General features: G+C 46.0%; 1 protein-coding gene across 5 annotated transcripts in view; it reads right to left on the bottom strand.

Moving 5' to 3' along the window:
* Window positions 1–11,845, bottom strand: part of ARHGEF6 (Rac/Cdc42 guanine nucleotide exchange factor 6) — a 40,493-nt gene extending 28,648 nt beyond the window's left edge. For 2 of the 5 annotated variants that reach the window (XM_009941438.2, XM_075435316.1), the window contains exons 1-3: window positions 11,634–11,845; window positions 10,518–10,601; window positions 2,455–2,539 (exon numbers count right to left, since the gene is read on the bottom strand). In XM_009941438.2, the coding sequence (XP_009939740.2) occupies window positions 2,455–2,539; window positions 10,518–10,601; window positions 11,634–11,798 (334 nt within the window). In that variant the 5' untranslated portion in view covers window positions 11,799–11,845. Of the gene's footprint in view, window positions 1–2,454; window positions 2,540–3,887; window positions 3,957–5,224; window positions 5,261–5,416; window positions 5,498–10,517; window positions 10,602–11,633 lie in introns of those variants that run through there. The other 3 variants (XM_075435318.1, XM_075435320.1, XM_075435317.1) reach the window with 3 other exon arrangements.
* Between the last annotated feature and the right edge of the window lie 5,038 nt (window positions 11,846–16,883).

Below are 16,883 nucleotides of genomic sequence, written 5' to 3'. Positions count from 1 at the left end.
GCTGGTTTGCCTCCCCTGCCCTCTCTCTGGGATAAAAGCATCACGCTCTCTATTGCTGTTATTTGATGGACAGCTGCTGAACTCTGAGTTCAGCTGCTACAAACGATGCCTCTAGTTATTTGCATAACAAGATCCACGAAGATGCAAGGACTTGGACTTCAAATGGATGCTCAGAAACACATTTCCACGGCGTTTCCTCAGCTGTCACCTACTTCCCTCTGCCTCCGACAAGGGTGTCAGGACGCAGCAGCTCCACGGGCGTCGAGATGAGCAGGCGTCCCGGAGCCCTGGCTGTAGCAGGAGCTGCCGCAGCCGGTACCAGGCTTGTCCTGATGCTCCATCCAGCCCTTGGCCTCTGGCGAGACAGACAAACCGGACCATCTGCAGTGGCGGGTTGTAAGACACAGGCTCTTGCTTCTCAGGAACTTGGCCAAGCCACCAAAAAGCAAACGTTTCAGACATGTATTTATTTTACCCTGTACTTTTCCCAAGGGTGCTCTCCGCCTGAGCAGCTAATTATATCGCAGGCATTGCGCTTTTTAGCGTTAGAGAAAGCGTATGTTCAAACAGATGTTTGCCATGAAACCAAGAGGATCCCAGCTTCCCTATAGCCCCGTCGATAACGTCTGATAGAAACTACTCCCCAGCAAAGCCACGTCCCGCGCCTCGCCCGGTGACTGCACGGACTGAGCTGCGACACGGGCGGCTGCAAGCACCGAGCTGGGGCTGCTGCAACAACGGCCCTGCAGCCTCGCCGCCCCACGCCCCGTCACACCCCTCCGCTCCAGCAGCGGGCAAGCACAGAGGCTGCTGCTGCTTCTTCTTGCTTGCTGAGTAATGATGCTAATGCCATTTGCAATGACAGCACTTGCAAAAGCTACTCCTGGTCTAGGTAACCTGCATTTTATATCCCCCATCGTACTGGACTGCAAGAGCTTTCTGCACGGGGTCACCGGGTGCTGCCACTTAACGGAGCGGTGAGGGGCTGTGAGAAGATGCGCTGAGCCTGAACTGCCATCACCGACTTCGAGGGAGCGAGCTGGCAGCAGAGCTGAGCGCTGGCTGCACAAAGGCAGTCTGAGAACCTGCATTTCTTCAGAGCAGCATTATACACACATACGTCTGTGTGTACATACACATACTACTATTATTATACGTTATATATTCTCACATATATGTTGCTCTTGATATAATATATACAGGATAATTTATACAATTGTTTATATAATGTATAAATATAGTATATCTATTTTTAATATATACGATTGTATAAAACCTTGCATCAGAACAGAACACAAAAGAGTAGAAAGGGAGGAGACAGTCCAGTCCTGGTAATTAGGTTGCTTCACTGAACACCCAAGCAGCTTCTGTACTAGCAGAGAACCCCAAAAGGAAAATCTCAGTTGAAAGCGAACTGACACAACTGAGAAAGCCACTGCAAACCAAATCTAGGCAAAACACACTAGGTCAACGTTCCTCTGAAAGGAAAATCACGGGCTTGGGTTTTGAATTTTTCTCCTTTTAATTGCCTAAAACGTAATCTGCAACAGGGAAATCAAACTCTCCTCCTGGTGCTGAAGTTCGGTGGGTGCGCAGGACTGTGTGTGCAAATCCGCCGGCACACGAGGGGGCCATGAACGCTTTGCACCCTGCAAACTCCCCTCAGCTCAGCGCAGACCCGCTCCTCGGCCCCGCAGCAAAGAGACCCCTCCCCACAGCACCGCGCCATCATCATCCTCCCCGTCGAACTTCTCCTTTCACAGTCTGAGTGACCGAGTATCAGTTTAAAGCAGCCCGTAGGGAACAGCTACTTATTTGGGATGGAAACATGAGGAGCTGATTTGCTCTGCTTCAGCAGCCAGCTCCTGCGCCCAGAGAGGCAGGACAAGCCATCAGCTCGATTCCCAGATCCGGGAGCCTACTCCACGGACCCAGGGAGAGGAGAGAGAGGGAGAAACATCCATACAATTGACTGAGCATCTGGCAATGACGCTTGTTTTGACATTCAGTAAAGATACGATGCAGATGGACCTGTTTTTCTCTTCGGCTTTAAAACATACTCCTTAAAATCTGACATTCGCATTTTGGGAGGTGCATGCTCATTTACACCGAGGCTCCTTTAACGATGACCTAATTTGAGGTCCCTCAGTACCACCAAAACCGAGCAGAGGTCCCTTAGTGTAAAACGATAATCCAGCTCTGCAAAGTGCCTACAGCAACTCTGAAATGCCACATCTAAACCCAGAGTCGGTACAAGCACGAAATGTCGATCCCACTGTCCAGCATCCGGCATCGGTGCTGGCAGCACAATTTGCCAAGCCTCCAGAAATCATCATAAACTAGGAATTACAAAAAAAACCAAACAAGCCAAGGAAGAAAAAAACAGGAAAAACCACCCCAGCACACATATGAGACAGAATTTGAAAAGACAACAGAAAAAACCTTTTTTCTTACCTTCGGTAGCTTTATTTACAGCTGTTAATGTGCTCAGGACCTTGGAGAACTGTTCTCCGGCGTACAAATCCTGCGGATCAAACACCTGCGAAAGAGGAACTTGGTCAGCTGAGCCCGAAACCTCTCGCCCCGGCCATCTGAGCCACCCACGAAGAGGGTGGCAGCGAGGATTAGGCTGCCCGAATGTCTCCGCAGGGGAAGGGTGTTTGTTCGGGGCTGACAAGTCCCATTGCCTTCATCGCAGGCGACTTCCCGGGGCGCGGGTGGCAGGCGGCGAGGGAAGGGGAGGGGGACCCGGCAGCGTCCGGAGCGTAACGCTGGGGACGGGGAAGGAAGAATGGATGCTGCCTGCAGAGAAGGGACTGCTCTGAAAATCACGGAGAAGGTTACTGCTTGCCTGGAGGGAAGGAAAGACTTCGCTGTTATTTTTGCTACTGAAAGCTGAAGAGATTGAGGCTGTACATGTAGATGTATATATATACACATCTTTCCGACAGCAGAAGAAACAAACACACAGAAATCTCTGCTGTTGCAATATGGCATATATAACACATTTACACTTTTTACAGGAAGCTAAACCAAGTTATTTTATGTGCAAAAATTCCACTCCAAAGAATTTTGTGTTCCTGAGCCTCAACAGCAAAACAGATTACACAAGGTTACAGCAAGGGCTCATTTCCTCTGACTGGTAACCCGGACCTCGTACACGCAGCCCCTCAGCAACCACCCCAGCACAACGAGCGGCAACCTGAGCTTCCAACACACTGCAATCCCCTCCAACGCCCGAGAAGCGCCCTGGAGTTCACACAGACTGTACAAATCCTACCCTTAAGGAAGCAAAGATCAGTGCCACAAAAAGCCCCTGTTGTTGGTACCACCAAGGCACCATCTGCTAATCTCCACACGCACGTCGTCTCGCAGATGGAGACCACAGATCTGCAAATCCAACGAACAGGAAGGACGATTTTCCAGCCCTCCTGGCAGACACCATCTACTTACGAACATTTCCAGTGCACTAAAGAGTGCATCCTGCTAAATAACGATGCGAGCCTTAATTACCTTGAGGGCAGTGCTGCCCTTTAGAACGGCCCGTTCTTATTTCCACATACAGCTCCTTGAGTACGCTCGGCGTATTTTGAATAGCAAGGGGACTGGCCTCTCCCGCAGCCCTGGACGCTCGCGGCCTCTCTTCCCCTCGCCAGGCACATGGACGCAGCAACATGGTCCAACGCAGGCAGTACAAAGGCTGCTCTTTGTGGGGAATGTGTTTTTAAAAATGACTCAGCCATGCAACACTGGGAGAAAGGCTTTACCCTAAAGAAATGTAATCCAGAGGGGTAACAGCCTGCTGTCGTTACAAATACTGCAGCCAGCAGCTCCCCAGCTCCGATCGCACCCACCGCTCTGCACGTTTTGGGGACATCCCCACCTACCTCGGGCTGTTTCCAATCTGATCTATCTCCCGTGCTCGCTTGGACCACGCAGACCCCGTCTCCTCTGCCAACTGGAGCATGAACTAGTTCTCCCGCCCTGCAACGGCAGCCGGTGCTACCCGAGCATCACCTCCAGCCCCACGCAGCGACGCCAGCGTCTCGGTGGAAAGGAGACGGTAACGGAGAGCCCGAGCACGCGCCGACCCTGTCAGCAGCTGCCAGGAGCCGCGGCGTTCCAGTAACGCGCCCGCACGCTCCTGCGAGCAGGCGAGGCAAGGAAACAGCGAGGCTGGGAGGTTTGCGTGCATCTCGCTGGTGTGTCATTTTCTCAGGCATACCCTTTTTCTTCTGCTTCAGTAAGTCCAGAAAAACAAGTCCTGCCTTGAACCAACCACACCTTTTTTTTTTTTTTAAAGGACCAAAGTGGTGAAATAGATCCCTGATCCTTCAACGCACAGAATAATGCCATAAGCTCAGAGCTGTCACACTGACAAAGTCCCGAGGAAAATGGGGGGGGGGGGGGGGGGGGGGGCGGGCACGACACATGCAAAAAATTTCTAGCACAAAAGCAAGCAGTAACTTTTAGGACTTCTCTTTACAGAGAAACTGTCTGGAGCTGTGGAACAACAGCTATGTGGGAAACTGTGCTGGATCAGCTACTGTAATGTAAATATACTCTGCAGCTTGTCCCAGAATGAACTAATCAAACAGAAAAGTCCTCATTTAAAAGCTAAAAATTGCTTTTTCCAGTGCAATCCATCCGTAATTCCATTCCTAACTAAAAGACAAGCTGCAAGCCTAGAAGAAAAATAGAGGAGGAAAAAGCTTTTTTGCTCTTAGCTGCTGGAAGATCTGGTGGGTGTAAGTAGAACTCTGCTTAAACCTACGGCTGTCGTCTGAGGATCTCCACTAAAACGCTTTTCCTGCTCTCAGAACCACCGGCTGCGGCTCCCCTCGGCAAAACGCTCCGGCTGCTCCGTCAGGCATGGCACCGGGAGAGAGAAAACCCGCACTGCTGCAGGGCCAGCGCTCCCCGGCAGCCAGCGAGACGCGACGAGGGCCCGCTGCTCGCAGAGGAGCACCCAGCTCTTCGGGAAGGACGAAAACTCAAACCCAAGTGCGTCTAGCGAGTCACGAGCACCCAACGTCCCAGTGCCGGGATGGGAGGTGCAGGAAAGTCAGCGGAAGCCGGGTCGTGTCCCGAGCCCGAGCGGGCTCATGGCCACAGGCAGACAGAACCCCGAGCCGGGTGCAGCCCGAAGCTGGACCGCGGCCCTTCATCCAAAGCGGAGGGCGAGGGGGGAGGCCAGGTCGCCGCCGGGGTCCCGGGCACTCACCGACCCGCCAGCCAGCCCCGGAGCCGGGTTCGCGTTGTGGCAAGCCCGGCGGGGGTCACCCCCGCGGGGGCCGCCCACGACACCCCGAGCAGCGGCGGGGGACGCCGGCGGGGAGCGGCCGGTGAGAGCCGCGCCGGGAGCGCCCGGCGGGGCCCGCCCGGTGCCGGCTGCCGCGGCGCGGTCGGTACTCACGGCGGCGGGCGGGCGGGCGCGCAGCCCCGGGGCATGGCGGCGGTGCTGCGGGCGGCCGCTGCGGCTCTGACCCGGAGCCGGATCGCGGCGCGGGGAAGCCAAGGGAAAGGAAGGGAAGGGGAAGGGGAAGTGACAGGCGGCGCCGCCGCCCCGCTCCGCCCCGCCGCTCGCTGCGGGAACCGGGCGGGCGGTGCGGCCGCAGCTCCCTCCGCCGGCCGCGGGCGGGAGGCGCGGGGCGGCCCGGGGGAGAGGGGGAAAGGGGCACGGGGGGAAGGGAGTGGGGAGGGGAGAAAGTAAACCGGGGAGAGAGGGGAAGGGAAGGGAAGGGAAGGGAAGGGAAGGGAAGGGAAGGGAAGGGAAGGGAAGGGAAGGGAAGGGAAGGGAAGGGAAGGGAAGGGAAGGGAAGGGAAGGGAAGGGAAGGGAAGGGAAGGGAAGGGAAGGGAAGGGAAGGGAAGGGAAGGGAAAAATGAGTGAGGGAAAGGGAAAAAGGAAATCAGGAAAGAGGGGTAAGAGGAAAGCAAAAAAGGGAAAGGAAAAAAGGAGAGGGAAAAAGAAAGCAGAAAAGAAAGGGGAAGGGGAAAAAGACAAGAAAAATAAAGGGGAAAGAATAGGAAAAGAAAGGAAAATCCAGGCTATTAAAATGGTAATGACAGCGTTTTTGCAGCACTGCGCAGGGAGACGCAGCAGACAGGCCTGTGGATGAGGCACAGTTGCGTGGCGGCAGCGAGTCCTCAGGGACAGCACGTCCTCGCCACGGCGGGCACGCTGCCTCTGCGGCGTGTGCCCATCTGTGCGGGGAACGCTCTCCTGCAGGGAGCGTGAAAATCCCCGCGCACTTGAGCGTAACAGCAGGCTGCGGTGTGGAAAGGGAACGAACTGTACTGACATCCAGGGTGCAGCCTGGCTGCAGGTCCCAACCCCGTGCAGGGACACCGGGGTGTCAGAGACACCCCACACACCTGCGAGCAGGAGGTCTGTGGGACACTGGATCACTCGGAATTCAGACATACCCATTCGCCAGTGCGTGCACTGGTCGGTGCTGGGCTGGAGCTTTTGCCAGCTAGGAAACCAGGAGGTATGCCAAAGCAGAGCAGGCTTTGGGAGCACATGGCTGGGGAGCCAAGGGGGCGATGATTTTTCATCTGCCTTCCCAAGCCCTCAGTCTAAGTACAAACAGATTGGTGAAGGCTGCAAGCCTCTCCAGCTGCAGCAAGAGCTTCTGTTCTGCCCACGACGGCGGCGACATGCTGCATGCTCTAGCATCACTCTGGGCAGTCAGGTTTAATCCAGCTATTGATTTATCTTGTGGATACCATTCTTAGTTCACAAAATTCAGCCCCTTGCCAGAAGTTTTGTGGTCCTATTAGCAATAAAATGCTGCTGCTGAATGAAGATCTTGTGCTTCTTCAGCAGTAAATGATGCTCAGCTATTGAGCTGCTGTCATTGTATGCACAGCGGTGTCAACAGCAAAAGCAAAGACCAACAGTTCCCATTTGTGCCCTCAAGAACAAGGTAGGCCAGGAGCTTTCTAGTTGGTTTTTTTTTTCCTCATTATCTTTTCCCTGTACCTTCTAAATTAGACTCCACCTGGCCATCAAGACAATACCTCTTGTATTCCACTTTCCACCTCAACCCGCTTGCATCCAGCTGTCCCTGCCTTAGCCGTACTCACTCACTCGACCAGATCTGGGCTCACATACACAGCCCAGAGGCTGAAGCCACAGCATAAACGAAGCACAGTCAGGTTATCTGCACTGTTCTTCAGTCCAGACCATTAAAGAATGCCCCAAGGACAGTTGAGCTCCAAGGAGGTGTCCATGTCCTCTGCCCAGTCCTCTGTCTCAGCAGGGCTGGGCTGACAGACGTTCTTATGACTTGGATCAAATTCAAGCACTGAAAAGCAGTTGGAAAATTTTAGTCTCTTTGTTTCACCTAATCACAGCACTTCTCTAGTTAGGAGGTGTTGATTCCCCTGTTTGCCTTCTTTTTTAGGACTAACACATTTGAAGCAGCAAATATTTGCAGGCTTCAGTCCTGGGCTGAAGCTAACGAGGAGTTTTGTTATTTATGCCCTGCAATGAGATGGACTCTTCCAACTCGCACCACCAGCCTGTAGAGCTGCTGCAACTTAACAGAGCCACCTAAAAGCAGGAAGGTCACAGAGTGTCCTTCTCCCTCCCTTCCACTATATCCTAATGTTTCACTGTTTCTGTAAAACGGAAGAAGGTGCTGTTTGCCTTGCTGTGTCTTTCTTCCACTTCCTAAGATTGAGTTACCAGGACAACAAAGAAGAAGGGTGGGAAGGAAGTGCGTATGTGTAGCTCTGCAGGAGTAACCTCTTTGCATGCTCTCTCACTGGCCGAGATTGGCAAGCAGTACCCAGTCAGTGGAAGGTGGAACTCCGGTGTCAACCAAATGCTGCTGGAAACCCTGCCTTCCACCCTGATCACCTTCCCTGCATGCTAGCAATGCTCAGTGATGTATTCAGTTCCAAATGGCAGCTATACAAACATCTACGACAGAAACAAAACCAAATTTAAGGCATAGTATGAGAGTAGCCACTGCTTTGGCAAAGTATGATGAAGCCATGGGATGCTAGGATGGGATGTTAATGTCATGTATGAAGTTGCTCATGCTTGAAATTTCCCAGGGTGAGGCCTTTTGTAAGAGTCAGTATCCAGAGTAGAAGTTCGGAGCTCTGAACTTGCTCAGAACATCCTCTTTTGCTCACATCTGCAACGGGAACAGAATCTCTGACCTTAACATGCACTCGTCAGTCTCAAGGCAGGAGAAGTGGCTCAGATCCAGTCCCAGGCTACTTCTTCATATCTAAGGAACAAGAGTTCTCTGTGGCACTTGGAGAAGGGCAGAATTTGACAGAACCACTAGGGTTTTATTGTCAAATCCAAAGTGTGGGTAAGCAGCAGGATGGCAGTCAGGGAATTCAAACCTATTAAGGCAAGAGCTTTCCTCACGTTACTCCTTTCTCATGCCAGGTTGCTGGAGCAGAACAGGTTTTCTGTCCTGTTCTCCTCTTCCTTAGACATAACACCAGATCACTGCAACTTCAGTGCCAATGGATCTTGGAACCAGCAGGTTTCCTGCCTGTTCTGATGCTCCCAACATGCTTTCAGAGTAAAGATGCTGCAGAGAAACCCCCTCGGAAGGGCAGTGCCCCTTCCCAAGGCAAACAAAGCATCAAACAGGAGGGAGGACCACCTATTGGGATGCATCTTAGAGTCTCTTTGCCAAGAGGGTCCAAACAGGGCAGCACTTAGAAGGAACAGATGGCAGAGGGTTGTCAGGCCTCCTCAGAGCATTCGGAAAAGCTAACGGGAGGAGAAGAGCCAGAGGGAAGCATAAGCACTCTGATTTGCGCTGTGTCTCGTGCACCATCTCAGCTGTCTTACCTTGAGCGTTCCTCTGCCTGAGGCTACAGAGGGGAGACAGGAAGAAGCAAAATTCCTGTCTTCATTTGGCATTCTAGTACGACATAATATTTTGGAAAAAAAATAAGAAGAAATCAGTTTAATTTTCCTGTAAAATTTAAACTTGAGCTTGAGAGATTTGAGCTTTTATTCAGCTTTTGATGTGTCCTTTCACAGCAACCAAGACAGGGGCAACCACATGAGCACTATTGAAGTTACTGAAGGGTCAGAATATATCAAGGATTAAGTGAATTATAAATCAGAAAAAGAAAAAAGAAGTCAGAAACCTTTTCTTAAATTAAAACCAAGGAGGAAAAGCAACAGGGAGGATCAGAGCAATGCCCAGATCTGGATACAAAATGTTGCTAGTTCCTAGTATCTGAAAATTGTGGAGTGTGACTGCAATATTGCAAAACTGGCTTTAAAAACTATGACATGTTAAAGCACAACGGTTGAGGACTGCTCCCTTGTCCTATCTTTTAGCTGTTTAAGTTGCGTATTTTTTAAGATTTTCCACCACAACCATTATGATTAGTTCTTAAATAGAAAAATAAACCCTGAAAAATGGAGGAAATCACATGGTCAAGTACCAGAAGACTGGCAACAACTGATTTCTGATGTGATAGGCCTTCGGTGATTCTATATATATCTATCTGCTCTTGAAACCGGGCTGCTGCAGGCAGCTTTTAGAAATGCATTACTGGGAAACAACAGGCTAGTGAAACAGATCTGGAACGAGCAAATTTTCATGCAGGTTAGCTAAAAAGCTCTGAAGAGAAGAAAGGCTCTTCGCTTGTTTAGACCTGCAAAGGAAAAGCACAGGAACAGAGCTACCACGAGTTGGACTTTTCTCACTGAGGTGCATGAATATTGTGTGTAATGCCCAAGGATGCTGCTCCTTGCTTCTGGCAGAGTTTTTCTTCAGAATGTATTTTTTTCCACAATGTTGAACATATTTCAAATGAGACAGTGACAGCTCTTACTTACAGGTTTCTTTTTTACTGTAGGAATTTAAGTGTGATACAAAAGTCTTTACATTTTAAACCCATATGCACTTAGTAAAAAAGGTAATGGCAAAATTAGCTGAACTCTTAAGTGATTTGTTTAGACTCTGATCTTGCAAATACGAGCTACACTTAGGCATAAGAATCAGCATGTAGATAGGGTCAGGAATAGCCACTGAAAAGGTATCTTTCATCTTCATTAGGATTATGTTTATGCATAAGGATCACTCTAATATTACGAGTTTGACAGAATCTCATGCAACACTTGTGAAGGGATGAAAAATACTGCAGTATTATGAATACATGTCACCTTCATATTAAAGCAAGGCTAAAACCTGCAATCCCTTCTAATAATGAAAAAAAAAATGTAAACAGGTCCACACTGCTCAACTCTGTTTCGACAGACCTCCAGTTATTGCTGCACTTATTTCTACCTGACCGTTTATGTTTGTCTCAAAAGCCAAGAAGGAATCTGTTAAGCTCGCAGTCAATAGTCGGTTTCCACATTCTCCAAACAAGACTATTAAATTACCCATGCTCTAATTTATGTTATTAATACAAAAGACGAGAAATAACTATAGATTTTGTCCCTCTGGTATCTGGCTTCCTTTCAGAAGGCTGATTAAACAAGCATGTTACGAAAATAAAAGGATCCAAGTTGACTTACCTCCACCTTAAGGAGTGCACAGCCTTTCAAGAACTCTTGAATATTACTGATGCAATCGACTTCATTTTTAGGCTCCAGGCAATACTAAAGAAAGAAAATCCACTGAGATCACTGCTTTACCATCCGTACAGCCTCTGTTCAGAAGGCCTGCATGAATATTGACATGTGCGTTTTATACTGAATAAGGGAAGCTTCTTAAGGGGGCGGATGGGGGTGGCAGGCAAGCTGTCGAAGCAGGAAGAAAGAGCCACTGGAGGAAGTGATGCACACATCGAAATGGTCGGCATCTTGTTTTGAATGTCAACATATGACAGGGCCCTAAGTGACAGTGGGAAATCAATGACCTTCAAGAACACACTGCCCCCAGCCATCACATAAGCAAAAGAGAAGAAGGTAGCAAACCTGATTTTTGCTAAGAAATAAAGGCTCCTGTTTTACAGAGTGGAGAACCCGGGTTTTTTTATTATTTAAACAGCTTCTCTTCTGTGCTGCCATTTCCTATCTCTCATCAGACTCCTTCCCTTTTTTTCTCCTGCAGTTACTTATCACACTTTGGACTCTCTGAATCTATGCCTCGTAAAACTAACAGGAGGCACTCGCAGGGCTTAAACGGCTTCCGCACCAATTGATTTGCTGCCCTTGGGACAGTTCAAAATGGCATGGATGCAAGGTTTACTGTTTATTCCTAACCTAATTTGCTTCTCTACTGCATTTCCTAACAAAGTATTTTACAGAAAGAGTTCTGAGTGAGTATATTTACAGTTGTAATAAATGATATTTACAAAAATACAAACTGCATATCCTTGTATTCGAAACCAAGATATTTTGATCTCCGGCAGGCCCGGTATTTCCTGCCACTGAATGAACACGTGTATTGGCCAACTGCAACCTTTTGGAGTTTTTTTCTGGATGTAGAGACCAAATCAAAGACTTACAGCTACAATCCTACTTTGCCCTCATTTAGATACAACTAGTAACTGAAATGTAAAACATTTGTATCTGACGCTCCTTGCTCATCTTACCAACCAAAGAAAATCATACCTCAAAATGCCCAGGGCAGTATTCTACTGCGCAGTGCTCTGTTTCAGGCTGGCAAAAGACATCTTAAAGAGTTACCTTTTCTGCAGTTCCCGGAAGAAGTCGATTAACGAGTTTACAAAGCACGGTTCCATCTTTCAGAGACGTTTTCAGGAACTCCTCCGGATCATCTACTATTTTTTTAGGGGAATTTAAAACTCCTAATGAAATAAGCCACGTTACAATTTGCTCTTCTGGATTCATCGCGCAGAGTTCTGCTGCCAGAGCAGTTCTCCCGTGCAGCAGCTTGCTGGAACCCACATCCGCGATTGCATCTTCCTGCCTCTGCTGCTGCTTGCAGAGCTCAAGTCTGAGACGACTTTTTTTTTTTTTGCTCAGCACAGAAATTCCCCAAATCTTAAGAACCAGAAATACTGTTACTCTAATGTAAGAAACTTTTAAATAAAAGTTTCTAGCACTCTGGTACTTTAAAGAGAAACAGTGAAAGCGGATCTTTAACTACGCATTTTCAACATTATTGAAAATACAAGTATTTTATGGGGATACTTATTCCACCAAAAATATCTTACCTAGCGACTTCCTCCTCATGGCAGCTGCCACTCTATCATCTGGTGGCTATTGCCCAAAGATGCAAATGTAAATTTGTCTTCAGTACTGTAAATAATAAGGTATTTACAGTATTAAAATTGAACTTCACATTAAAGATGATTGGGAGGAACGTCACACTAACTTTATTTTAAATAAACATTTTTCAACTCTATGTGGCAAACTGAGTGATCAAAAGTGCCTTTTATAGTAGTTTTCTACTTTCAAGATCTGGTTTTTGAAAATAAATTGATTGTGCACCTTATGCAGAAAAAAATTTTTCAACTATTTTATACAAGAAGTGCACATTTAATCCAAAATGGATTTTCGGAAGATGGTGATCTCTGAAAACAAACACCCTGGATAACTTTGCAAAGTCCGTAAATTTAAGTCATCCAAAGCTAAGAATGAAACTTTCCAACTACTTTACTTGTCCTATTAAAATGTCCCTTTCCACCAGCTCTTCAGGATCCACTGTATGAAGACAGAGTAGAACCAGGAGTTGTTTGCCCTGCTCTGGGACAGCACTAACTATCGCTATTAGTCATATTAATTTATGAAGTCCAGCCATCTTGCAATTTTCTTATCCTAATTGGCCTTTCACCAGAATAGATGGAAAACAAAGCCATTTTCTAGAGCATCATGGACTGAAGCAATAAAAGAAGAAATTACTCTAGAGACCACAATTTCTCAGTGACAATATTCTGAGGCAATTTGTAACCCTGATACTTTTCCTAAGACACCGGCGCTCTCAAACTGCTGAGGCAAGTAATTTAAAGGGTCGGGAGAAATAGAACAGCAAAAGGATAAATTCCATACAATAAATATGCATGGGTTTGTCTCCACTTTCCAAGTCTTCTGATTGGTATTAGGACCTACAGAAGGATCATTTTCAACAGCCACCAGCAAGAATCATGAATTGCCATTCTAGGGTTAGACATTTTGACCTGTACAAGGGCGTGGGGATGAGTTCCAGTTCTGTTGTGTGGAAATACATCATCACATAGCCACAGCTAGCGTGAATGATAAAGCTGCCTGAAGCTAAATCATGCGCGCATTGCCCTCTGGTGAAGTACAACTATCCATGTGTGTGCAAACACTTCACATTTATGACTAGTTACAAGAACTTTAGTGTGTTTCTTTTTCCAGTTCTCATCAGCACTGCTACTTTGTAGAAGCAAGTACTTGCAGTCTCAGCTTTTGTAGCTTGCTTTTTCTTTTCCCAAATCTGTAGCAGGGAAGACAACTGGTAATGCTCATTCATCTACTGGGGACAATCATTTCTATATGGAAGACATCCACTTCAGCCATCTCATCAGAATACACCAGTTTCTGATGTAAAGAATGAGAGAAATATTTCAACACAGGTAAAATTACACACCTGCTTTATTAATATAAACTGTTACAAACCCGAACACAAGAGAGCACCCACTCCCTCCTCTAAAGCAAACCTTTTTTTGTGTAGATAGGTAGGTTTAGCTCAAGCTCACAAGCAGCTGTTGCACCCAAGCAGATGTTAATCGGCTGCAACTACGATTAAATGAAAACACTTCCCTCATCTGTAACACTTACCAACAGCTTGAAAGGCATTTCTGATGAGCCACCTGAAGGCCAACCTTACATTACCCATCTAAAAATGTTCCACCTTGTTCACCCACCCCTACACTAACACTAAAATGAATTCTGTGGCAAACCCAGGGCATGAAGGAATAGCCACCAAGCAAGGAAGAGTTTCTGGTCTGGCCTTTGGAAAAGACGACTTTGACTTTGGTTACTTGTTGACAGGGACAAATGAAATGAATTGTCCATGATCTCTTGCAGAGTCAACCTCCACCCCAAGTTACAAATACACATTTAAAGCCTGATGTACAGCAGTAACGACTATATAGCACAGGATTATTTAAAGAATGAAGGGGGGTGGCGGTGGCCTAGTCCCAATTATCAAAGGACTCTGAGAGCATATACATCAGTAACAGCACAGTAACAGAAGCAAATTCAGAGCAGCAATCAGATGTGCAGAAAACATTCTGAAGAGATTCTTCTCAAAGCCACTCACGTTTATGTAACTTGCTCTTTTTTTCAGCAGAGGGAAAACACCCAATACAGAGAACAACGCTGGAGCATTTTTGTGCTGCAGAATGTACTGATACCTTACATTTACACTAGTGATTTTCAATGATGAAGTCCGAGTCAGTGCATGAGCTGATTTACATTGGTGGCACATTCTCATTATTTAGCATTTTAGGCAGGTATTAATTTTTTTTGCACGATAGCTTGTACGCTGGCATTAGATTCTAGTTAGGATGATCTATTTTAGCCTAAAAAGTACTACAAGACTGTAAGCTACTGCTGAATCTCTTAATATTACAGCACATTATTCTTTTTTGCAGAAGACACACTCTGAGACCACTTTGCACGACAAACCTCCACCAATATGTAACACTAGTCATCTTTTCTACCATGCAAGTGTTGCTGCGTAACGGGTATTTTTTTTAATTGAAAAAAAAAACCAACAAAACAAAACCCATAATACTTTTGTTCAACAGTATATTTATTAGCCCTGGGAAACACTGCAATTCTACCCATCTGCTACATACAGGCAGACTTACTCCTAGAATCTGAAAGTTCGTAACTGAAGCTTAAAGCGATACTCTTATCCCAAAACTCAAGTACGTTTTAAATCCCTAGACAAGGTACGCATACTTTTCTTTCTTTAACTACTCATTATAAACTGAGTGTTCAGTTGTCTAAACAAGATCAGTTTATGTCTACCACAGAAGAAGTCAATATAAACTTTATTAGCCATGACTGCTTGAAGTATTTCGCTCAATCTGAAGTTAGTTTCCTACATGGAATACTGGTGCCTGAGGACTCCCCACTCATACGCTGGCACATCAACATACATTTAAGATAAAAATGCACCAAAACCAAGGGCAAAGTTTTGAAGAAAGCATCTTGTCACAAGAGATGCAGTGTTGTCTGCAGTTTTGCAAGAAGCTAGTACATACATGGGGATTTATCGCTAATATCACATCAGTCCATCAACACTTCCCTCCCTCTCATCCAGAAGGCCTGGACAATTATAAAACTGTTAATGTAAGAATAAAGTAAAACTTTTCATGGTTTCTTCGTGAAGAAGAATTTGTAACAACTTAGTCTTCTGTATTTTAGAGGATTAAAACTAACTTTTGTAAAACTTGCTCTTTTTTTCAGCATAATGGAAAAGCACCCTATGTAAAGGGCAATCCTGGAGCATTTTTCTGCTGCAGAATCTATTGATGCATGTACACCAACTTAAGAAAATGCTCACTCTTGACTCTTGGAAGATGTTAGCTATGGCAGACAGCAACTGACTTCCACCTGAGAATTTTTTTTATATTCAAGAGATTAGTAGTGCTACTTTCAAAGGTAATTCTGAATCATAACACAACCTTCCAAAATAAACACTGGGTAACACCACACTCAAAAGCCAAGCTTTTTCAGTTGTAGTTTGTTATCCTTCGATTTTCCAACGTATATCCACTGCTGCACTTCTAGTCACCATCACTGAAAAAAGGAAATGCAAGTTAGTATGCTCTCAGAAACCAAGAGACAGACAAAAAAGGCAAACCATATCTGATTGTTTTTATATATACAATGTACACATTTGTATTATATTCAATTTGTCCAAACAGTGTGAAAATACATCAATAGCTACCTAACAAGCAAAACAATCTGGGGACTACTTGTACTAATGCACACTTCTTGCACAACCCTGTCTCCCGAGCAAGTACCAAGGAAAGTCTCTGTAATTCCTCTGCACATCCCCCCTCCAAACTCTTGCCTACCGCAAATTCCCACTAGCTCTGGACCATCTCAGCAAGGTACTCAGGAGGCCTGTAATAAACCAGTATAAACACTGGTACTAATCTGTAAGTAATGATGCGCTATAAATTAAACTTGTAATCAAGAACATGTGAACAGTTTGCTGAATTAGTACAATTGCATCCTTATTTTTTACAAACTTAGTATTTACCTTTCCTGCCACGTAGCCAGTCATGTTCTATGTACTCTCTCTAAACTAACACTGTCACCATGCCTGTTAAGAATTTGGAAATATTTATAAGCTGCAGAGTAGGCTGAGAAAATATGCTTTTATCTTTAATATCTTTATTAAACACAACATGGCCCACTACCACCAGTAAGTGACAAAACACATATAATGAAACTGAGAAAAAAGCGCTTAATTTTTGCAAAAGAGAAGCGTTTTTACTCTTTGGAAAAGTAATTAACCTTCAGCTTCTCAGCTAATACAGAGAACTGAAGTTAACAAGGCACATACATACAAAAAAGTTGAAAACATTCTGACGTAACCTATATGATTTGGCAAAACAGTCACCTAGGATGCTGCATATTAAAAACCATATTCCATCTTTTTGTTACAGAGGATTCATGATCTGGATCAGCCTCAAACTAAATTTAAAAATTGACTCCTGATAATTTTTTTCAGGTTGGTGGGGGAGCAAGCGAGAAAAACTTTCTTTTACACATTATTTGCCTAATCCACTGACATCAGTGATTTTTGAATGAAAAGTAATTTTTGAATGAGAAAAGGTTAGGTTTTTTTAATATTTAAAAAGCCCCCTACTGTTTAAATGGTGTCCTTTCCAGCAGGATTTGTGATTTAAATATTTCAGCAGTCGTGCTTAAGAGGAACGCAAAGATAAGGAAAGCAACAACTTTTTTTGTTTGTTCAAATTTTAT

Source organism: Opisthocomus hoazin, chromosome 14 (genome assembly GCF_030867145.1).
Source record: "Opisthocomus hoazin isolate bOpiHoa1 chromosome 14, bOpiHoa1.hap1, whole genome shotgun sequence".
Classification (NCBI taxonomy): domain Eukaryota; kingdom Metazoa; phylum Chordata; class Aves; order Opisthocomiformes; family Opisthocomidae; genus Opisthocomus; species Opisthocomus hoazin.
Note: the sequence above shows the minus strand (reverse complement) of the source record. Positions and strands in the feature narration are given on the sequence as shown.